We start from the raw sequence: 25,382 nt of genomic DNA on the forward strand, positions 1-25,382 counted from the left end.
CTCAATGCTACATTAACATTGTTCAACACTTGGTAAACCATGAAATGAAGTCTTTGATTGCCATATTCATTCAGCATCTGTTTTCAGCTTTCCATTTTCAATCTTATGTTATAGTAATGCCATAATTGATATCTTAACGAAAAAATACCAAATATATATGGTACATCGCCGTCGTCGTAAATTCTAGTGTTCATGAACAAATACCGCTTAAACATTTAAAGTACACGCACATCATTTACCATAATGACAAATCTGATATCGATATTATCAGATATCGACTTATAGTCTGCCCGTGTACCTTTAAAGTTGATTTCTGAACTTTCCGATAAAAAGTTGTTTACATATTCAATAATTGAATTCTTTCCATTGGACTTTGCATGCGGTACTCTCGTAATTAATCAAGGGAAGATCAAAGAATTACCTTATCATAAATGTCATATGGGGTCCAAAGTTTGTTATTGATCAATGCGTGGAGAACAGAAGGTGACGTTCTCTAGGTAAATAGGGGATATCTCACGCCAGGATGCTAACATACTCAACAGGAATTCCTACCTTGGTGAATCCTACCTTTCCGATATTACAGCAGTTTATTTCATGATAAGCTATCTTCGATCATGTCTACAGGAGACATTATTTTGTGACTTTAATGAGGTAATACGTCAGTTTGTAACGACGAAAAAATATTGCTCGATTTACCGGAAGTCAAGCGGCGCTTCTATACTTAATAATTCGCATTCCCCCATTTTTGGTAACTATGTTGTCGCGGTAATTATAATTATATCTATTATCATGTATAATTATATAGGGAAAAAAATCCCCATGTTTTGTACCAGAGTTGTCGAGGTCATAAGAATTATATTCATAATTACAAAAACTGTATATAGAAAAAACATTCCCTATTTTTTGGTACCTAAGTTGACGAGGTTATTAGAATTATATTTATAATTATATGTCATTATATAGAAAAAAACAACAACAGAGAAAATGATACTATGGCAATGAACATATATTTTCAAACTTTTATTTCCATAGTAATAACCACATGAATTATTTACTTTGTTTGCAGTGAATATCTCAATAACCGTCAGACACTTTCATAACAACTTAATCATCGCCATTTAGGGGTATGAACATATAAGGAAAAGACGTCTTGAAAAAGAAGCAAATTCTAGTAGAAATTCTGATATGATAATTACCCCCAAATGTACAATTAACAGAAATAGTGTTTTACTCGTCATTAAAAGTGATTGTCAAATGTTTATATGAAATATTGGAGATTAAACAAGACTTACACATATACATCAATTGCACAGAAATCATGTACAGTATAAACAATATAAAATTCGGAATGCAGAAACAATGATAAAAGTCGAAACGAATCAACACTGTCCATGTGTTCTTGGAACAAAACATGGCATATGTTTGTCATTACATACCACCGGTACAAAATCAACACATCAGCACAAAAAGGTGTATTCGTCACAACAAAAATGTCATCGATAGGGGATTACTTCATCATAAAACTTATTTCCGCCACTACAAATATCTGCAACCAGCAGATGTATGTTTTATTGAAACTAGAAATTGACACGTATATACATCAGTGTCATTGATGTAAACGCAGCAACACATTTTAGGGAAATGTTTACGTCACTGTAAAACACGTACACATTTCTACTGCGACCCGTTTTGGCAGATATCATCAATACCGAGATTGAAAATCGTATATACAAGCAACACAGATGGGTCCTGGCATTAACGGTTGTATGACTGCTGCTTAGAAATGGGACTAATAACGACAACGTCAATTTGAAAAGACAATGACAGCTTTATCAGAGTATTGTTCAACAGCAACATCCTTATTGAAGCTCGAGTATTTTAAGACGTTACTGCATCATTGTTTTAGAAAACAACACAGCATTGTTACCCTGTTTTTTTATTTTACTTATCACCACACTTTTGTACTTACGATGTACTATACTTCAGTTATGGCTAGAATAGTTCATGAAAAATACATTGACAAATACAAATTAGAAACGAAACATTTCACTGGTTGGATAATATTCAATTAACTAATATCATTTATAACTTCCTACAGACATAAGATCTACGATATTAATGTGAAAAAAAATTAGATTGTTTGTTTTCACTCGCATAAGCGTAATTAAAGAGATGTTTACTATGGTTTTCTCCCAACTTATTACTATCATACCGATGATAAAATAATTACGTACTGATGTTCAACATACAAAAAATGCATTTCTCACGTAATACTATATGCGTTTTCGCGTTACATTTTAAATAGCTACATTAAGTTTATGAAAAGTTGTCTTAGATCCAATAGAATGCAAGATCATTTTCAAATAGGAGTGCCTTCCCTTTCACCATACAGTTCGAGCATATTGTGAACTGATAATGCATACATAATGCTTACTTATGCGACATTTATAAAACATTTTAATTTATCTTTGGAGGACCGGGATATTGACAGTGTAAACACAGTGTGAGTTAAGGATTTATGATGATCTCAAAATACCAAGGAACAACGAAAAGTATTACATCACAGAGTCGATAACACTGTTTAAAGTCCTGGATTTCTCTTAATATACAATCGACACAACAAAGGGGTAATATAGAGTTAATTGCTGTAGAACGTCCGTAAACCATTCAGAAAACTGTTACTACAGCTAATTATAGTAAACACTACTTTTGGTCAAGTACAAATCAGATGTATTTGGGGAAAGGTTAGTGATTGTTAAAACATTCTAACTATCTCGCCGTGTTTTCAGCAGCTATGTTTAAGATTAATTATGTATTGCAGAAATAAATGTAGACCGCAGATCCTTTCAATGTGTGATATTCTGTGTACATCAACTAAACACCTAGGACCGCCCTAACACCTAACAGGTGGAGGTATATAAACAAATCCCACGTGGCGCTCAATAGTAACCGTATGACCGTGAACAGTTGTCTAACATTTCTCCGTAAACCTTTCTTAACATCCGGTAATAAGTGTTTAGATTTAGTTAAATTATACTGCATCTGTGACATTTCAAGTTAAAAGAAAACGGAATGGAGGTTTAATGATTTCGAAAGATCATTATTGAATACAAAGCATTACAGATATATTTTAGAAAAATGTTTTTGCAAAGAGCTTTTCGAAAGAAGATACTTATAAATCGGGCTTAACATTCTGATGTACAACACACATGAATCGTGAATATTTGTTTTAATTTCGAAAACATCGTATACTTATAACCATTGACCATCATTAAAGTCAATTTTAAAAGTGGATTGCATTGCATTTATGTAATAAACCTGTGACTTTTATTTCTTCGTTAACCAAAACACAAATATCACCAAATATCCAGGATAAATGGTTTTATCGTCTTAACATCGAATATTATGCTTTGGTGGGTTTTCATTCACACCGCCATGTTAGGAATTATGCTTAGTACGCCGATTCTCTATACAAATTCAACAATTATTAAACTTCGTTGACTATTGTCGAAGTTTACAACAAGTATATATTATGAAGGCTGTTTTACATCTAGTTTTCACGATTTTGTTCTCGTTTTAACAGATAATAATGACATAGTCAAAGAACGCAATAAGTGGCGTTTTGAAAACAAAACAAAAATGGGCAGCATTATACAATGGAGGTGTTGTACGTATAAAACGACTAGAGTAACAAACGACGGTTCATTGGTTAAAACGTTTCTATCATTTGTTCACCAAACATCCTTACTTCTCCATGTACACTGCTTTCTAATGGTCAAGCACTAATAATTCTACACAAACAGTTTAACACACTGAACGTCCAAACCGACTTGATAGTATGTAAAACTAAATAATAACATAGTGAACGTCCAAACCGATATCGATACCATTTGATAGTATGTAAAACAAAATAATAACTGTACATTGTTGTCTCGAACCTCCCAGCCAATCACATTGGCGGTTACATCACATCAGATAACCAGTGAAACTGACTAAAACATCACAACCTTTGAAGTGAGCTGATAATTCATCACTGTACAAATAATGTAGTTTATGAATTACACTCATTAGGACAACAATGGGAAGGTGCATATATGACATTCAACAAATGGAATTGTTTTACTTTCACAGAAAGCATGTATCTAAATATGTGCCTTCTTCATTCACTCTCTCTCTTTCTCTTTCACACACTCTCGCCTTTGGCTAGACACTCGTGTTTTGATTTGGCTTAACATAGAGGGTAGTGTTTTCGTTCGCCGATGGATTTTCTACGCCAGATTTGAGATGAACCAGAATCCTTCCTGGAAAGAGATTGAATGAAAATTTAAAAACGATGTTAGTTATTTGAATCTGTCAACATTTTTTACTGTCCATCCCTCGTTTTAAACAATAACAACCTTTAAGAAATGTACTGTTATGTTGTAGATAAGAAAGGGGAATAAGATTAAGATGTATTGCACCATTCATGATAGAATTTTGAATGCTTCTGAAACCTTGCTCCAATTTACAAGTACTTCGGGCAAAAGTTTAATGTAAACTATATATTTGGTCTTTGACACTTATAAAAAACTGATCTGTCGGATATTTATTGCTAACATTTGCCGCTTATTGAGCAAGCCTGAGCTAGTTAAAGAATTATATATTCTTTAGTTGTTTTTACCTTACATTAATGATTGAAATCAGAACATGTACAGAAGTATATAGTAAAATATAGAGTTAATAACTTCAGATTATCAGAGCATGTACAGAAGTACTTCAGATTATCTCTCGCTATAAATAGAAATAGATCTACCTGTCCAGGTACGCTCTTTTGACATGACAAATCCCTGGCAATCCGGATCGTCATCACATATTTTCTCCGCCTCCTTTTGGTCAAAAATAGACACTGTACATCCGCTTCCAGAGAGTGAAACCCGACATCTGTAGTCATATTTGCCCGGAAGATCCATTTTGGTATAAACGCTGTATCCTAGTGATAAACGATATAGGAAAGGTTGAAGTCGACGTATTAAAAATGACAATTATGTGTTTTAGCAATAAATTATTTACTAGTGTACCACGTTCTTTACCAGCATTAAACATTCAGCATTAAACCATACAAGATAAAGACACATGGGGCAAAGATATTGCGTTATGAGTCATTTAAAAGATCGGATTTCGTTTCATGGAAAATGGATTGCGATCATTATTTAAATAGTTTTTAAACAGAAGAAAAACCCATTAAATATATACATTGTTTTTTTTGTAGATACGTAATAAGTTAAACTTAATAGGATAGGAACAGATGGGACTAAGCTAGTGTGTAATGAATCATTTAAAATATTGGATTTTGTTTCATAAAAAATGAATTGTGATCATCATTATTTTAATATCTTTAAAATGGAAGAAATACTCGGGCTATTAAATATATACATAAATAATTAGTAAAACAAAAAAGGATTAATATCTTTCAATCAAATGAGTCATGCTAACCTTGTTTGATCCTTTAATCAGATACAGCTAATGAGGAGAAGTTACCTGATGTAAACTACTTAATACATGAATGTAACAACCAACCCATGAGTAAACACGGCAGCCTTACTTGTTTGGTAGTCCTCGGCACTTGTCCGGTGAAGGTACATTCCTGTTTTAAATGAGTGGACTATTCTATTCATCAGAGCCATCAGCTGACCGGCATTAGCAGACAGGTTAGCAAATCCATCAATAGTTTTGTTGATTAATCCGCGGAGTGTAAGAGGAGCACCGTGCGGAAGCAGATAGGTAGTAAAATGTCGTGCTCCATTAAAAAGGTTCCGTTTTTCGTTGTAACCTAGACATTTCCCGTGAATACATGGTAATCTACAAAATAAGGACAATGGTCTGTGAATGTCGAAAGATATGTAGGAACTTACATAAGGAATTCAACAGAAAAATACATTAATTGAATAATACACGCATACAAAAGTCAGAAAGTTCTTTTAACAGGATCAACAGAAATCACATATACCAAATCATAATGGAATATAACTTCATTTAAACATTGGCAATCTGTTAGAAACTACAGTTGAGCAACAATATATTTGTAAACAACAGCAATAAACAGTAGTATATTTGATAAATTGCTTAAAATGTGCAACTACAGAACTGATAAATCGTAAATGTTTAATTTTCAAATATACATTTACCGGGTATTAAGATTTAAAAAAGGTTAATTTCCAAGACATCTAACATCAAAACTTTGAAAAAACATAGTGTGAGAATTAGTAAAACAACGATAGTACATTTGTTGCCATGCAAGGAATTAACATTTTGTGTAAAAAAATTAATATCGGACTGAAATCAATGTAACAACACGTTGGACAGTAGGCTTGAAAGTGTTGTAACATTTAGATTTTTTTGTGAAATATAAGTGTTAGGTTAAAACTAGACACAGTAAGTATGACAATACCCTATACAGGATTCTAAATGGAAGTGTGCAGACCTATTTACAAACATTCGGCTAACGGATCATTAAGATGACACTACAGTCACTGCCGCCATACCTTTGTGTGAAATTAGCAGACGAGAAATGGATGGTACAAGTCTCACTGTCTGTACAAGATGGATCGGCAAAGCCTGCGTCATCTACATCGGACACCTTAAGGACACCATCAACCAGAACAAACTGTTGACGCCGGAAGTCGTTCATGGCCATACTTCCGTACTGTGTATTGGACATGAAATGAATTATCTTGGTCAGATCGTAGGATACCTGGACAAATATAGACATATTTGGTTTTAGTCTTTGGCAGGTTATAAGATACGTATATATAGGAAAATTGAGACTAAGACGGGGCGTAAGATGCATACGACAGAATATACACAAGCAATGTAGACCAGGTCATGACGTACAATGTAGACCAGGTCATGACGTCAGTGTAGAATAGGTCATGACGTACAATGTAGACCAGGTCATGACGTCAGTGTAGAACAGGTCATGACGTACAATGTAGACCAGGTCATGACGTACAATGTAGAACGGGTCATGACGTACAATGTAGAAGAGGTCATGACGTACAATGTGGAACAGGTCATTACATACAATGTGGAACAGGTCATGACGTACAATGTAGAATAGGTCATGACATACAATGTAGAACAGGTCATGGCGTACAAATATGGAGACGGATAAGGACTTAGGTTGCGACTTATGGGAAAAGAACATTTTCAGCATTTATCCATTTCCATGCCATACATATAATTCAGGGCCATGTTACCTATGTGTGTTGAGCCTGTTTGAATTAAATGGATGTATAATGAAAACTGAGAATGTCTTATATCAAAATAATCACCAAAATAGTATTCGCCGGATGGAAAAGATAAATATCATCAGAATTGGTCTATTCTTGCAACTGCAAATTTCTGAAGACCTCTTTTTGATAATCTAGTTAGAAAAATACCATGACAGTGCGATTCCACAGTGGTGGTAATCAAAATAACGTCAATTACACGTGTAGTAACGGAAGTTAGTTCACGAGAAGTGCTCACAAAAAGAAACATTTAGAAGTATGCAAGAAATACAAGAAACACCACTTCTCATTACCTTCTAAGTGAGGCAAATTCTGTCATTATTTTTTTACTCGATTCTATTAGCAGCTAATGAAAAAGTAAAAAACGCAGCTATAAACAAATATATAAACTCAACCTGTCCAATATACTCGCATGGCATGTTATAATTAATCACACGTATGCCTTTTGTAAACACTGCTGGGGGATATATAGAGAATTACTAATATTTAGACGTTTTGCATTAATCTCTGACAATCTGGGCTCTGTGTTCAGTCTAAACATTGTAGATGAGGCATAGCCCCTGTCCCGTTATCTGAAGTTAGGCTAACAGCCCCCCGGCCCACTCCTCCGAAACAGACATACCCCGCACCATCTGTAATCGATCAAGACAAATCAAGGGGCACTCCGGGGGATAAAACAGCTTAAATATTCAAGTTAAACAGTTTTAAAAATAAAAAGTTTGCTTGATAGTTCCCGTAAGTACGTGAAGTGTTAATATTTAACAGTTTCCTGCTTTTGAAAATAAGTTATTGCTTTGGAATTTCCTACAGGTGTATGAATCTCCTCATAGTTTGAAAAGGTTCAAACTAAATAGCAATGAATATTAGGTATAATGGAGACTTTTGCAAAATGATAATCCACTTTCGAAACAAAAATAAAAAATGCAAAAAAAACGGAAACAAAAGTAATAATGATTGACTTTAGAAACCATATACAAATAGTTACTAAGAAAGATGCTTGGGTAAAGTGATAAAGACGGCAGATGTACTGTCGCTCATCTAGACATGAATTATAGCACCTCAAGTCAACTTTTGTTTCATTAAAATCCGACTAGATCCCAAAATAGAGCCATCACTCAACAAAGATAGAGAAAAGAATCCTTACTATGTGTCGGAAGGAGATTTTTAAGCATATATCTTCATTAAGGAATCATCCCAGAGAAATTGCGCATGTCGCAACATCCCAACAGATGCCGGCAATTTTATAAAGATACATCATATCTATCTAGTAGTAGGGTAAAACATTTTATCATTTTTCGTTCTTATCTACTTAAAAATATATATCGAGTTAGAGTTTGATACTACTTGATACAATCTTGAAGAACACGCATCCCAAACTCCGTGTATGCATTTGTGCAATTCAAGTTGAACGTGTGAACATGCTTTATTTTCATTAGTTTTGACACGCAATACATCATTCCCGATAAGGTCCGAGTTTACCGAATGCCACCTTCGTCAGAGTGCCATTCGGTGGTCGCAATTGCAACATCCTTACCATTAGCCGTACAGTTTGTGTAGATTTATGACGTAAATCCATGATAATATTAGCCTGACTACTAGTCGTTTATGCCCGGCCTACAGTGTTCCCTTACCGTATCTGGCTCTGAAGCTATCCTATCGCTACTTCTGTAATTTATGAGATATATGCACTCTGAATGCACGACAGGATGTACAGACCAGATTTTAACGGCATTCATTTATGTTTTTTTACTGGAATTTATCTCAGTTGTTTTGCGAAATGTTTTAACATTATGGTAAAGTTACGTTCTACCGTGTCTATCTTGTGTATAAGGTCCATTTTCTCCTTACATTGGTAAGAAAAACTATATCTTAAATGTGTTTGATATAGAAAATAGGAAACAGTATATACCACAGTTACAACAAAATAAACTCAATATTCGATACGATATTCCAATAAAAAAACAGCATTTCACCACTTAAACATCTACAGAACATTATAAACACCGTAAGTTGCGAGTGGTGGGGAAACCAGGCTTGCCACATGTGGCTCCTGGTACTAGGTAACAATACCCTTGTCACTTTCTTTTATGATTAATATATCACTTTCTGTTATAATTAATAAATAGAGGATATCTAACAGTGTCTTCAGTAATACCAAATATATTTCACGACTGGGGCTAATATTTTGATATTTTTCACGAGTGCGCAGCACGAGTGAAAAATATCAAAATATTAGCCACACGAGTGAAATATATTTGGTTTTACTGAAGACACTGTTAGATATTCTGTTTATTACATTTTTTATCAACGAAAACCCTACCCCGTATGCTAACTAGGACTACAGCGATAATTTGTAAACAAAAAAAGTAGTTTCCCCTGTCCAGGTGCTGACATATATGTCGGGCTTTCTGATTGGTCCATTATTTTGGTATTTTCTAATCATTAATTTGATTGGTCAAATCAGCAAAAGTGATATTTTTCAGTGAAAAATATCACTTTTATAGAATGAATAATTTTTGATATTTCACTGGTAAAAATGTAATAAATAGAGGATATCTAACTGTGTCTTCAGTAATACCAAATATATTTCACGACTGGGGCTATTATTTTGATATTTTTCACGAACGCGCAGCACGAGTGAAAAATATCAAAATATTAGCCACACGAGTGAAATATATTTGGTTTTACTGAAGACACTGTTAGATATTCTGTTTATTACATTTTTTATCAACGAAAACCCTACCCCGTATGCTAACTAGGACTACAGCGATAATTTGTAAACAAAAAAGTAGTTTCCCCTGTCCAGGTGCTGACATATATGTCGGGCTTTCTGATTGGTCCATTATTTTGGTATTTTCTAAACATTAATTTGATTGGTCAAATCAGCAAAAGTGATATTTTTCACTAGTGAAAAATATGATATTCTTCACTAGTGAAAAATATCACTTTTATAGAATGAATAATTTTTGATATTTCACTGGTAAAAATGTAATAAATCACTTTCTTTTATAATTAATATATCACTTTCTTTTATAATTGATATATCTATCCTGTGAACTCCCTAGAGACACGTCATACGAAAATATGTTATTGCAACTGATTTTAAAGGAAGACAATTATTAAACAATACAAATGTAACTGCAACCATCAGTATAAATAAGAATAACTTTCCCTTGCCAAGGTATGTTATTCTCTACAGATTTTTAATATGTGAATGACCCCACGCCATCTTTAATGTCCAACACAAAATGAAACTTAAGAGCTTAGGATTGAAAGTCCAATACAAACTCAAACTTAAGAGCTTAGGGTGGAAAGTCCAACCCAAACTCAAACTTAAGAGCTTAGGGTAGAAAGTCCAATCCAAACTCAAACTTAAGATCTTAGGGTAGAAAGTCCAACCCAAACTCAAACTTAAGAGCTTAGGGTAGAAAGTCCAACTCAAACTCAAACTTAAGAGCTTAGGGTAGAAAGTCCAACCCAAACTCAAACTTAAGAGCTTAGGGTAGAAAGTCCAACCCAAACTCAAACTCAAGAGCTTAGGGTAGAAAGTCCAACCCAAACTCAAACTCAAGAGCTTAGGGTAGAAAGTCCAACCCAAACTCAAACTCAAGAGCTTAGGGTAGAAAGTCCAACTCAAACTCAAACTCAAGAGCTTAGGGTAGAACGTAAACATTTTCTTCTCCAAAGCTGATAGTACTACCTACCTAGAAGCTGCTAAATAAGCGTAATGACAAACTTGGACGAAGTCTTAGTTTTCTCTTAATTTTACCGTGAAACAATACATGAACTACGACCTGTTTTATAAGGCTGTTAAACTTTTGAAACACCAACGCTTAACTTCGAATCAGTAAATAATTCATACAGGAGATATGATTCAATATGTTATTGTATAATAAAACTCTTTTGCACTGGAATTTCTCGTAAACATTCATTCAAACGTCGAAAAAATTATCAAAGTTGATCTTGAAACAGCAGGTTTCCGAGAGCCTCAAACTCTAGTCCTTGTCCATTATTTTTCGATCCACTAATGGAGGAGTTCAGAATGTTTACCTCAATCGTTTGTGTTATCTTGAACGTCCATTCCAATCAATCTCTTCTTCACTCCCCATAACGACTACACTCACAGACTCTACATCATCAAACATGACACAGGCCATACCTATCATCATATAGACCATACTACACTCACAGACTCTACATCATCAAACATGACACAGGCCATACCTATCATCATATAGACCATACTACACTCACAGACTCTACATCATCAAACATCACATAGACCATACCTATCATCATATAGACCATACTACACTCACAGACTCTACATCATCAAACATCACATAGACCATACCTATCATCATATAGACCATACTACACTCACAGACTCTACATCATCAAACATCACATAGGCCATACCTACACTATCCTCTATCATCACATAGGCCATACCTACACTATCCTCTATCATCACATAGGTCATACCTACACTATCCTCTATCATCACATACATCATACCTACACTATCCTCTATCATCACATAGACCATATCTACACTATCCTCTATCATCACATAGACCATACCTACACTATCCTCTATCATCACATAGACCATACCTACACTATCCTCTATCATCACATAGACCATACCTACACTATCCTCTATCATCACATAGACCATACCTACACTATCCTCTATCATCACATAGACCATACCTACACTATCCTCTATCATCACATACATCATACCTACACTATCCTCTATCATCACATAGACCATACCTACACTATCCTCTATCATCACATACATCATACCTACACTATCCTCTATCATCACATAGGCCATACCTACACTATCCTCTATCATCACATAGGCCATACCTACACTATCCTCTATCATCACATAGACCATACCTACACTATCCTCTATCATCACATAGGCCATACCTACACTATCCTCTATCATCACATAGACCATACCTACACTATCCTCTATCATCACATAGACCATACCTACACTATCCTCTATCATCACATAGACCATACCTACACTATCCTCTATCATCACATAGACCATACCTACACTATCCTCTATCATCACATAGACCATACCTACACTATCCTCTATCATCACATACACCATACCTACACTATCCTCTATCATCACATAGACCATACCTACACTATCCTCTATCATCACATAGACCATACCTACACTATCCCCTATCATCACATAGACCATACCTACACTATCCTCTATCATCACATAGACCATACCTACACTATCCTCTATCATCACATAGACCATACCTACACTATCCTCTATCATCACATAGACCATACCTACACTATCCTCTATCATCACATAGACTATACCTACACTATCCTCTATCATCACATAGACCATACCTACACTATCCTCTATCATCACATAGGTCATACCTACACTATCCTCTATCATCACATAGACCATACCTACACTATCCTCTATCATCACATAGACCATACCTACACTATCCTCTATCATCACATATGTCATACCTACACTATCCTCTATCATCACATAGACCATACCTACACTATCCTCTATCATCACATAGACCATACCTACACTATCCTCTATCATCACATAGGTCATACCTACACTATCCTCTATCATCACATACATCATACCTACACTATCCTCTATCATCACATAGACCATACCTACACTATCCTCTATCATCACATAGACCATACCTACACTATCCTCTATCATCACATAGACCATACCTACACTATCCTCTATCATCACATAGGCCATACCTACACTATCCTCTATCATCACATAGGTCATACCTACACTATCCTCTATCATCACATAGACGAGTCGTTAATACCCACCCTCGTTAATACTCCTCGTTAATACCCACCCTCGTTAATACCCACCCTCGTTAATACTTACCCTCGTCAATACCCACCCTCGTTAATACCCACCCTCGTTAATACTCCTCGTTAATACCCGCCCTCGTTAATACCCACCCTCGTCAATACCCACCCTCGTTAATACCCACCCTCGTCAATACCCACCCTCGTTAATACCCACCCTCGTTAATACCCACCCTCGTTAATACTCCTCGTTAATACCCACCCTCGTTATTACCCACCCTCGTTAATACCCACCCTCGTTAATACCCGTCCTCGTTAATACCCACCCTCGTTAATACCCACCCTCGTTAATTCTTACCCTCAGACGATCCTCCCTTACCCTAATACCCGCCCTCGTTAATACCCACCCTCGTTAATACCCGTCCTCGTTAATACCCACCCTCGTTAATACCCACCCTCGTTAATTCTTACCCTCAGACGATCCTCCCTTACCCTAATACCCACCCTCGTTAATACTTACCCTCGTTAATACCCACCCTCGTTAATACCCGTCCTCGTTAATACTCCTCGTTAATACCCACCCTCGTTAATACCCACCCTCGTTAATACTTACCCTCGTTAATACTTACCCTCGTTAATACCCGCCCTCGTTAATACCCACCCTCGTCAATACCCACCCTCGTTAATACCCACCCTCGTTAATACTTACCCTCGTCAATACCCATCCTCGTTAATACCCACCCTCGTTAATACCCACCCTCGTTAATACATACCCTCGTCAATACCCGCCCTCGTTAATACCCGCCCTCGTTAATACCCACCCTCGTTAATACCCGCCCTCGTTAATACCCACCCTCGTTAATACTTACCCTCGTTAATACTCCTCGTTAATACCCACCCTCGTTAATACCCACCCTCGTTAATACTTACCCTCGTCAATACTCACCCTCGTTAATACCCACCCTCGTTAATACTCACCCTCGTTAATACCCACCCTCGTTAATACCCACCCTCGTTAATACTTACCCTCGTTAATACCCACCCTCGTTAATACCCACCCTCGTTAATACATACCCTCGTCAATACCCGCCCTCGTTAATACCCGCCCTCGTTAATACCCACCCTCGTTAATACCCACCCTCGTTAATACCCACCCTCGTTAATACCCACCCTCGTTAATACTTACCCTCGTCAATACTCACCCTCGTTAATACCCACCCTCGTTAATACTCACCCTCGTTAATACCCACCCTCGTTAATACCCACCCTCGTTAATACCCACCCTCGTTAATACATACCCTCGTCAATACCCGCCCTCGTTAATACCCGCCCTCGTTAATACCCACCCTCGTTAATACCCACCCTCGTTAATACCCACCCTCGTTAATACTTACCCTCGTTAATACATACCCTCGTCAATACCCGCCCTCGTTAATACCCGCCCTCGTTAATACCCACCCTCGTTAATACTCACCCTCGTTAATACCCACCCTCGTTAATACCCACCCTCGTTAATACTTACCCTCGTTAATACCCACCCTCGTTAATACCCACCCTCGTTAATACATACCCTCGTCAATACCCGCCCTCGTTAATACCCGCCCTCGTTAATACCCACCCTCGTTAATATCCACCCTCGTTAATACCCACCCTCGTTAATACCCACCCTCGTTAATACTTACCCTCGTCAATACTCACCCTCGTTAATACCCACCCTCGTTAATACTCACCCTCGTTAATACCCACCCTCGTTAATACCCACCCTCGTTAATACCCACCCTCGTTAATACCCACCCTCGTTAATACCCACCCTCGTTAATACCCGCCCTCGTCAATACCCGCCCTCGTTAATACCCACCCTCGTTAATACCCACCCTCGTTAATACATACCCTCGTCAATACCCGCCCTCGTTAATACTCACCCTCGTTAATACCCACCCTCGTTAATACCCGCCCTCGTCAATACCCACCCTCGTTAATACCCACCCTCGTTAATACTTACCCTCGTCAATACTCACCCTCGTTAATACCCACCCTCGTTAATACCCGTCCTCTTTAATACTTACCCTCTTTAATACTTACCCTCGTTAATACCCACCCTCGTTATTACCCACCCTCGTTAATACCCACCCTCGTTAATACCCACCCTCGTTAATTCTTACCCTCAGACGATCCTCCCTTACCCTAATACCCGCCCTCGTTAATACCCACCCTCGTTAATACCCACCCTCGTTAATACCCACCCTCGTTAATACTTACCCTCGTCAATACTCACCCTCGTTAATACCCACCCTCGTTAATACCCGTCCTCTTTAATACTTACCCTCTTTAATACTTACCCTCGTTAATACCCACCCTCGTTATTACCCACCCTCGTTAATACCCACCCTCGTTAATACCCACCCTCGTTAATTCTTACCCTCAGACGATCCTCCCTTACCCTAATACCCGCCCTCGTTAATACCCACCCTCGTTAATACCCACCCTCGTCAATACCCACCCTCGTCAATACCCACCCTCGTCAATACCCACCCTCGTTAATACCCACCCTCGTTAATACCCACCCTCGTTAATACCCGCCCTCGTCAATACCCGCCCTCGTTAATACCCGCCCTCGTTAATACCCACCCTCGTTAATACCCACCCTCGTTAATACCCACCCTCGTTAATACTTACCCTCGTTAATACATACCCTCGTCAATACCCGCCCTCGTTAATACCCGCCCTCGTTAATACCCACCCTCGTTAATACCCACCCTCGTTAATACCCGCCCTCGTTAATACCCACCCTCGTTAATACTCCTCGTTAATACCCGCCCTCGTTAATACCCGCCCTCGTTAATACTTACCCTCGTTAATACCCACCCTCGTTAATACCCACCCTCGTTAATACCCACCCTCGTTAATACCCACCCTCGTTAATACTCCTCGTTAATACCCGCCCTCGTTAATACCCGCCCTCGTTAATACTTACCCTCGTTAATACTCCTCGTTAATACCCACCCTCGTTAATACTTACCCTCGTTAATACTTACCCTCGTTAATACTTACCCTCGTTAATACCCACCCTCGTTAATACCCACCCTCGTTAATACTTACCCTCGTTAATACTTACCCTCGTTAATACCCACCCTCGTTAATACTTACCCTCGTTAATACCCACCCTCGTTAATACCCGCCCTCGTTAATACCCACCCTCGTTAATACTTACCCTCGTTAATACTCCTCGTTAATACCCACCCTCGTCAATACCCACCCTCGTTAATACTTACCCTCGTTAATACCCACCCTCGTTAATACTTACCCTCGTTAATACTTACCCTCGTTAATACTTACCCTCGTTAATACCCGTCCTCGTTAATACCCACCCTCGTTAATACCCACCCTCGTTAATACCCACCCTCGTTAATACTTACCCTCGTTAATACTTACCCTCGTTAATACTTACCCTCGTTAATACCCGTCCTCGTTAATACCCACCCTCGTTAATACCCACCCTCGTTAATACCCACCCTCGTTAATACCCACCCTCGTTAATACCTACCCTCGTTAATACCCACCCTCGTTAATACTTACCCTCGTTAATACATAGCCTCGTCAATACCCGCCCTCGTTAATACCCACCCTCATTAATACCCACCCTCGTCAATACCCACCCTCGTTAATACCCACCCTCGTTAATACCTACCCTCGTTAATACCCACCCTCGTTCATACTTACCCTCAGACGATCCTCCCATGACATCTGTAACAGTTTGATGAGGTTGACGGTCTCTCCAAGCTCAGTAACCATGGCAACGCCCTGGACATTGTTGTTTACGTTTGGTACACAGAATCCCAACACCTGTTCATTTACATAATGTAAACTAGTAATAAACCATGTTTAATATTAAATGATGACAGCTTGCGTTAAAGAGAATAATCCATTGTAGGCCATATTGGTAAAATGCCATCACATGTAACAGTGTATAGTTTTGTATTTAGTTATCCTTACTTATATAATTATTCGTGATTTGTTAATCAAATCAAATTTCTGGCACAATTTGACCAAACTTCTAAATTGGAAAAGTCAATCAATTAATTGTTGAATAACTGTATAAGGTCATACAGCACGCTACATGTTGTACATATGAATGCAATATGAACTTTAGGACTTAGAACATTTCTTCAATATGATTGTAATACTAAACAATTCTAGTAATACATATAGTAGTTTATAGCAGAACACGAAAGGAATTGTATCACTACTGGCTTGCGAACAATATCGATTGTAAGGTCTTTTTCATGTTACAAAATATTTCAAAGTGATTTTTATATTTACATTCGACAATGGAGTCTTTGAATGAATGCTGAAATAATGTGGTAAATAAGTATATAATTGGAAATATTTCAAAACGAAAATAATAGTCTGTAGAATTATATGTCAAATATCTACGGTATCAAAGGCCTTGTGTATAACATTCGGAACAAATAGAGAGAAAAAAAGTTTATCATTGGTTACTAGAGGGATTACATCGTTCGGAACCTACCTTAATGACGTTTTCGTGAGCTAGTGCCTGTAGCAGTAGTATTTCCTTAACAATCTTCTGTGCCGCCTTGTTATAACAATACGACGCTGTAGAACCACGACTTACACACGTCAATACGTCTTGTCCCTTAATATCCACGGTCTTAATAGCCATCGATTTGCCTTTATACTTCCCACTGTACACCGCCTTGGTCCAGCCGGACGCTAAGTACTTTCTATTCAGTAATATTGACAATTTCATCACACCCTATAAAGTCTTTCGATAATGGCTTGTCAAGCTGACTGGTATCTTCCATACGCATACCATATAAACCACTCTCTGACGACTTCTCCATCAATTTTCTCAACCGGCGCTCGAATCCATTGTAATTTTCCAGAAAATTTAATCTCCATGCGCTGTCAAGTGACATATCCTTGAAAACAGAACCCGAGTGTGTATCGTGTTTATTGTATGTGATAGTTCCCCCTGGATCAACCATGTTTTCTTCCTCCAATCCATTGAATTTTCGATGTAGTATCACAACATTGGCAAGTAGTATAAGTCCGATGGAAAATAAACAAATCTGTTTGATATTTCCCAAATGTCGTCTACTTCGAATTCGGCATGCCATTTTTTGTGTGGTTTTACCTTTTAATAAATTAGATGAACTGGTAACCACCAGCATAACACACCATCACGAACCCATAGGCAGTAACACACAACATTACGTTCTGTTGTAAGCTGTAGAATTTCCAGCCTTTACCTGCGAGCAGACGACACTTAGTTTGGCGTGTACATTCATCACACCGCTAGCTGACCCTGGCACAGGCCTTCCTGTAGCTACACTGTCATTTCCCCTCCTTAGTTTCTGTCGTGACGCAAGGTCGAACCTGTTGACAAGCTTGGTGGAGGAGCCCTAAGACCTTTGGCCTAATGATGAGGAGTCTACCATCAATGGCATGTCATCTCGTCGGCTCTGTAACGACAAAACGAACTTAGTGAGTTCATCTGAAAACACGCAATCTTATCACTATAACTTACGCCACTACGTGTGGCGTTAACTCGAGTTTAGTAAATTAGATTGTTTGAAGAAATATCTCTCGTAATCTCAAGAATTTAACAATTCCATTAAGTTCGTGGCGATAAGCACTAAACCCGAACACGTTCTCGCCATTCGAGGTCACACATTGATTTACACATGAGAGGTAAATCTTCGTTTTCGCACTGGAATAATTTTAACACCGCATGTAACTTATTGGAGTGCAATATCAAGTTAGCTAAATCACATAGAGTGCAGATGAGTACATCTACAACATACTAAAGCCAAATTCCAAACAAAACATACATTATAGAGACAAGCTACAGAGAGGTATAGCCGAGCACAAAACATTGGAGAACAGGGGAACACTAATCCGAAACTCATCTTATTCCAAGGTGTGTTGGAACGATCCAGAAAATCGATAGAAATGCGTGCGTTGTCTGTACCTTACAGCGATGTAGCCGACGAGGGACTAACCTTAAAGAAACAACACGATACGAAAATCCCCCAACAACCTCGGTTAAGTGGAGATTATATTGAAGAGCATAAAAGTAATTTTTCCGAAACAACAATTCAGTATTATGCATGTGAAACATATTTTTGTTGTTTTCTCATGTAAACATCTTTATATTATTTCACAAATACTGCCATTTGTAAATACCATTGAATAACTTGTTTATGTAAAAGGATGTTTATTGTTTTCCTTTTGAATATTTTCAAATAGAATATGTTTAGACTCATATTTTTTGTTTATTCCTAATAAGTTCTTTGTAAGAGAAAGCAAATTGTTCGACATTAAGAAAATAAGGTGTTTAAATAACTAAATTCTACGCATATCATTGTGTAACAGAGTTGGGAGCTACACTGGTTTATAACTTTTAAAGTAAGGTTGGATAGACAAAAACATAACGACATTGATGTAGAACCATGAGGGAATATCCACAAGGGAACACCTGATCAACTACAGCTTTAATCTGGCATTAAACCAGGCGTTCCGGAAGGGTATGGTTCCTGTACCACGTGTGACGTCAGTATGTTTAACTCCAAAACAACGTAATACGTCACAAACAAGATACAGTACACAGATGCTTAATCATGGCAGATAATGAGATCGTAAAGGAAATGGACATTCCTTACCTATCTCATTATTTCGTATTTCATGTTTTACCAAAATATCAATGACGTACTTAAATATTTAACGAATTAATATATTATGTCATTAAAATGTTTGGTATATTAAGACAGGTGTTATATAGGAATATCTAAGTGTCATAAGGTGACAACGGAACAACATTTACATTTAAATACAATATCATGGTATCGTAATAAGTTATGTCCGTATTAATAACACGACAAAACACGGAAATTCCACGTCCATCAGAGATAATTAGGACAAAGTTAATTACACGTTTGGGTTTTATGACCAAGCACTTAGCTGTCCTTCATATATCCCGTGTTTTACAGTGTAACTATATTGTATTAAATATTCATAATGTACGTGAATTACATTCTCTTGCATGTGTTCTCGTTATTTTGACAGCACCTGTACGCAGTATCAACCACTTTACCGCCGACCATATGTAAATAAAACACTAAATAAGAAACTGTCATATCTGGCAAATTTAGAAATCTGTATAAAATGTTTCATTAAATTAGTAATTATGCATATATTCCTTTAAAACCATGCAAATTATGACAGGAAACATTAATTATATCTTGGTACAAATACATTTTAATATTTTACGACACCGAACTTTTTAGGTAATACATGCCTAAATTAGGCATATATTACACTAAATTAGGCGTTATCACAACGTGTTTCGCTCTCAAACTTCGGGATTGTCAATTTTTGTTGTTGTTGACAATTTGACAATTTTGTTTATTCTCGTAAACAGGTACAGTGTAGATAATAAGAATACAGACTAATCACGCTTTGACACAGAAATATCAGTAGACGATATCTATGCGCCGATTCCATTGGTGGTATTTGTACTTGTATGCTGTTACGAAAGTGCAGACGTACCTGCTATCTATTTCAACAATATTTCCCAGTTTTTAAGAGGTGAAAATGCAAATTCCTTTTCGATACTGCAGATATAAACTGTCACTTAACAGATAGCCAACATTCGAGTGAGATCACAACAAGTCCATCATAACAGTACACACTACAATTTAAGGACACTCAACTTAATCAGCCTATCAGTTGCTGTATCACCTGAATCAAGTCACTGACAAAACTGTTTCTGAGCTTTGTAACTATTTTCCTGAGTAATTAACAGATGTAAAATGTACTTCCTATATACTAGAATAAAGAGCAATACTCCTACTGAAAATAGAATGACGAAGGACTACGGGTGAAAAAGGCGGGAATTCTCCAGATTGGTTGCCCCGTCCACTGTTAATGTCAGGGTTACTGTCTTTCGAGTACCCGTGTGCTCTTATTAGCCACTAAACCTAAACAATAACATCATTTATCAGGTAGTGAAAACTTGAAGCTTTAATTTGACATCAGTTTCACACAATTTGACCTTCAAATGAGTGAATGCGGCGATGGAGTCACAAGTAATATTATATCATAAAATATTTAGTTGTGCGAGTCCTTAAACAGAAATAACAACAATATACAAACGTCCTTGGTCATTTGACCTACATTTACGTAAAACTGTATACTCTCGTATTAATATACAACAGTACTTATGTTTCTGTGATGAAACTTTCCACCGCTGTCCTAATCGTGATATAGTGTGCTTCACCACAGTTTTATTTCAAACGCAACATCCCATAATAGTCAGTGGACGTAACTTTATACCACGGTGCATTCATCACATTGTGACCTACGGCTCCGAGAATTCCATTTGGCTGACTGTCTTCCTCTTGTCTGTTACGGGATTCACCACCTAGTTATCCGGAGTTAAGTAACTGATTCACTACCTAGTTATCCGGAGTTAAGTAACCGATTCACTACCTAGTTATCCGGAGCTAAGTAACCGATTCACTACCTAGTTATCCGGAGTTAAGTAACCGATTCACTACCTAGTTATCCGGAGTTAAGTAACCGATTCACTACCTAGTTATCCGGAGTTAAGTAACCGATTCACCACCTAGTTATCCGGAGTTAAGTAACCGATTCACTACCTAGTTATCCGGAGTTAAGTAACTGATTCACCACCTAGTTATCCGGAGTTAAGTAACCGATTCACTATCTAGTTATCCGGAGTTAAGTAACCGATTCACTACCTAGTTATCCGGAGTTAAGTAACCGATTCACTACCTAGTTATCCGGAGTTAAGTAACCGATTCACTACCTAGTTATCCGGAGTTAAGTAACCGATTCACTACCTAGTTATCCGGAGTTAAGTAACCGATTCACTACCTAGTTATCCGGAGTTAAGTAACCGATTCACTATCTAGTTATCCGGAGTTAAGTAACCGATTCACTACCTAGTTATCCGGAGTTAAGTAACCGATTCACTACCTAGTTATCCGGAGTTAAGTAACCGATTCACTACCTAGTTATCCGGAGTTAAGTAACTGATTCACTATCTACTATGTAATCATTTTACAACAAAGAGTCTGTGACAGATACTATATCAAATACAGATCGTCTTTCTTTCATTAACAACTAAACTCATTGTTATAAAATAGTTGGTATATCGGAGACACGAGATACAGACGACTTGGTATACCCCTATAAACTTTATAAACGGGTCAGTGTAGAGAATTCAAAACGTTTAGGATTTCTCAACTCATTGTGATAGTTTGGACCATGCAAAATATTACTAAGACATAGATTGATGTCATATAGTGAGTCAGTGTGTTTTGATTTTTAACAATAATGTTAAATGAAATAAACAAGAGGCCCAGAGGGCCTGCAACTCTCACCTACATATTTCAGTAATTATTGCAATGGTTCAAAATACAGGTGAACCAAATCCTGTCATTCGTGAGAAATGATTTTAAAGTTGTTGTTTTGCTATACTTCCCCTTTTTGGCCCCTTTTCTCCTGTCCTACGACTTCCATTTCCCTAATTTATATAAAACTAGATATCATTTTGCCAATAATACTCCAAACCACATTTCATTAAAATGAATTAAGTTGTTCAGGACTAGTAGGGATTTAAATAATTAACCTCCATTTCCCCTATTTGACCCCGCCCTTCCGGCCCCAGGGGAGCCACGCCCTCTGTTTAATGTTCTAGACTACTATGGTTTCCTCCCACAGTTAAGACTCCTAACGCGCTTCTATCCGGGCCAACAAGTTTACTTAACTTGTTTTGCACTTGGTGTAAAATGAATAAAGCTTACATCAAATAAACTTATTACATTGCAGTAAATATTGAAAACTGGATAACTAGTGAATATAAATGGTGAACATACAAACACATAATGGTACAGGCTACCAATCAAAACACGCTCTCAGGTTCATTGATGGTCTAGGTGATCAAGTTCCATTGATGGTCTAGGAGAACAAATTTCATTGATGGTCTAGGAGAACAAGTTTCATTGATGGTCTAGGAGAACAAGTTTCATTGGTGGTCTAGGAGAAAAAATTTCATTGATGGTCTAGGTGATCAAGTTTCATTGATGGTCTAGGAGAACAAGTTTCATTGATGGTCTAAGAGAACAAATTTCATTGATGGTCTAGGAGAACAAGTTTCATTGATGGTCTAGGAGAACGGTTTCATTGATGGTCTAGGCGAACAAGTTTCATTGATGGTCTAGGTGATCAAGTTTCATTGATGGTCTAGGAGAACAAGTTTCATTGATGGTCTAGGAGAAAGGTTTCATTGATGGTCTAGGAGAACAAGTTTCATTGATGGTCTAGGAGAACAAGTTTCATTGATGGTCTAAGAGAACAAATTTCATTGATGGTCTAGGAGAACAAGTTTCATTGATGGTCTAGGAGAACGGTTTCATTGATGGTCTAGGCGAACAAGTTTCATTGATGGTCTAGGTGATCAAGTTTCATTGATGGTCTAGGAGAACAAGTTTCATTGATGGTCTAGGAGAACAAGTTTCATTGATGGTCTAGGAGAAAGGTTTCATTGATGGTCTAGGAGAACAAGTTTCATTGATGGTCTAGGAGAACAAGTTTCATTGATGGTCTAGGAGAACAAGTTTCATTGATGGTCTAGGAGAACAAGTTTTCATTGATGGTCTAGGAGAACAAGTTTCATTGATGGTCTAGGAGAACAAATTTCATTGATGGTCTAGGAGAACAAGTTTCATTGATGGTCTTACCTTTATGTACAAACCATAAATCAGATATATCTACACAGAAGTACACTACAGTTTCAGCAGAAAATAGAAACAAAATATGCCCTGTTCCAAAAACGTGAACAAAGGTTCTTCACAAAAAACCCCAACCCGCTTAGACAGACAAACAAAGAAAATTCTACCTCATACCTGTCTATTTAACCAAGCACAAGACAAATTAACTCGGGTAGTCAAATTACAACAAAGCCCATCGTCTCACTTAACGAATGAAATTAGCGATTTTCCTTGCGACGACAGGCTCCAACTGTGCTATAGAACGCTAAGTCCATCTCCCTCTGTGGAGACCGTACCACCCTCATTACTGCCAAACGTTAGCTACAGAAGTGTCCCCAAGCACAATTGAAAACTAAAATCCAATTTGTAGAGCAAGTGTAAAAATGTCATTTACGAACAACTACAGCGCAGCGAACACCAGTCTGCTTTATTTGTTAAACACTATGGCGAAACGAAATGTAAATTAGACTACGTCTTGTGTGTTAACTAAATCAGCTTAAAGTGTTGTATTGAATTGGGTCCAATAACGGCATGTCCTCATCATTAAATCCAGAGGCTAGGGCGTGTGTCAATATGACGTTATACAAACAAGAGAGACTCCGAACAGTAGCACAGTACAAATACACGGATACCCTTTAATGTCCACATTACACTTAAACAACTTTTAATTTTTACATTGCACTTATAAACTTTTAACTTTTCATCGCATTTCTGTAATCATGTTATGTTTACCCTCTAAAATCAATGTAATGACGAAACTGTGGAGTTTATAATGATATGTTTGCTTAAATTGGAAATAAAACAGTTATTCTGCGAATTATGAGTATACTCGACTTACAAGCTAAAGTCGATGGTAGTTTTTGTTTACGATGGTTATCTGAATCACGCTTGTTTTGTAATCGTCGAGTAATTAAATGTGTCATCAAGCTAATGTTAAGACCCTGTAGACCTGGTGTTTTAACACCGATACGATGATGCCTGGGTCTTACCACCGTACCGGGTGTCTTGGGGTTTTATCAATACAAATCATATTTATCTAGCACTTGCGATAAGTACAATGTTTGACATAGCAAACCAGCGTGTCAACTTTCTAACTTTCTGTTATCTAAACTTGTGACAATTAGAACCTATTTACATATTTACATCTGTTATCTAAACTTGTGACAATCAGATCCTATTTACATATTTACATCTGTTATCTAAACTTGTGACAATTAGATCCTATTTACATATTTACATCTGTTATCTAAACTTGTGACAATTAGAACCTATTTACATCTGTTATCTAAACTTGTGACAATTAGATCCTATTTACATATTTACAAGGTTTCTCGAGATTACGTAATCATGTACGTTTTTTTATTAGTTCGTCGTGAAAGTAGCTGGATGTATGGGTTTCTCTTACAAAATATAATAAAACAAGCGTTTT

General features: G+C 37.3%; 1 protein-coding gene across 1 annotated transcript in view; it reads right to left on the minus strand.

Annotated features, from left to right (window-relative positions):
• Positions 1–988: 988 nt before the first annotated feature.
• LOC117324533 (extracellular tyrosine-protein kinase PKDCC-like) overlaps positions 989–25,382 on the minus strand; it is a 41,531-nt gene continuing 17,137 nt past the window's right edge. The window contains 7 exon segments of the mRNA XM_033880445.1: positions 989–4,301; positions 4,793–4,969; positions 5,582–5,838; positions 6,522–6,730; positions 16,857–16,979; positions 17,665–17,880; positions 17,882–18,619. Of these exon segments, the coding sequence (XP_033736336.1) occupies positions 4,204–4,301; positions 4,793–4,969; positions 5,582–5,838; positions 6,522–6,730; positions 16,857–16,979; positions 17,665–17,880; positions 17,882–18,328 (1,527 nt within the window). The 5' untranslated portion in view covers positions 18,329–18,619 and the 3' untranslated portion in view covers positions 989–4,203.

This window comes from Pecten maximus, chromosome 3 (genome assembly GCF_902652985.1).
Source record: "Pecten maximus chromosome 3, xPecMax1.1, whole genome shotgun sequence".
In the NCBI taxonomy this organism is placed as follows: Eukaryota; Metazoa; Mollusca; class Bivalvia; order Pectinida; family Pectinidae; genus Pecten; species Pecten maximus.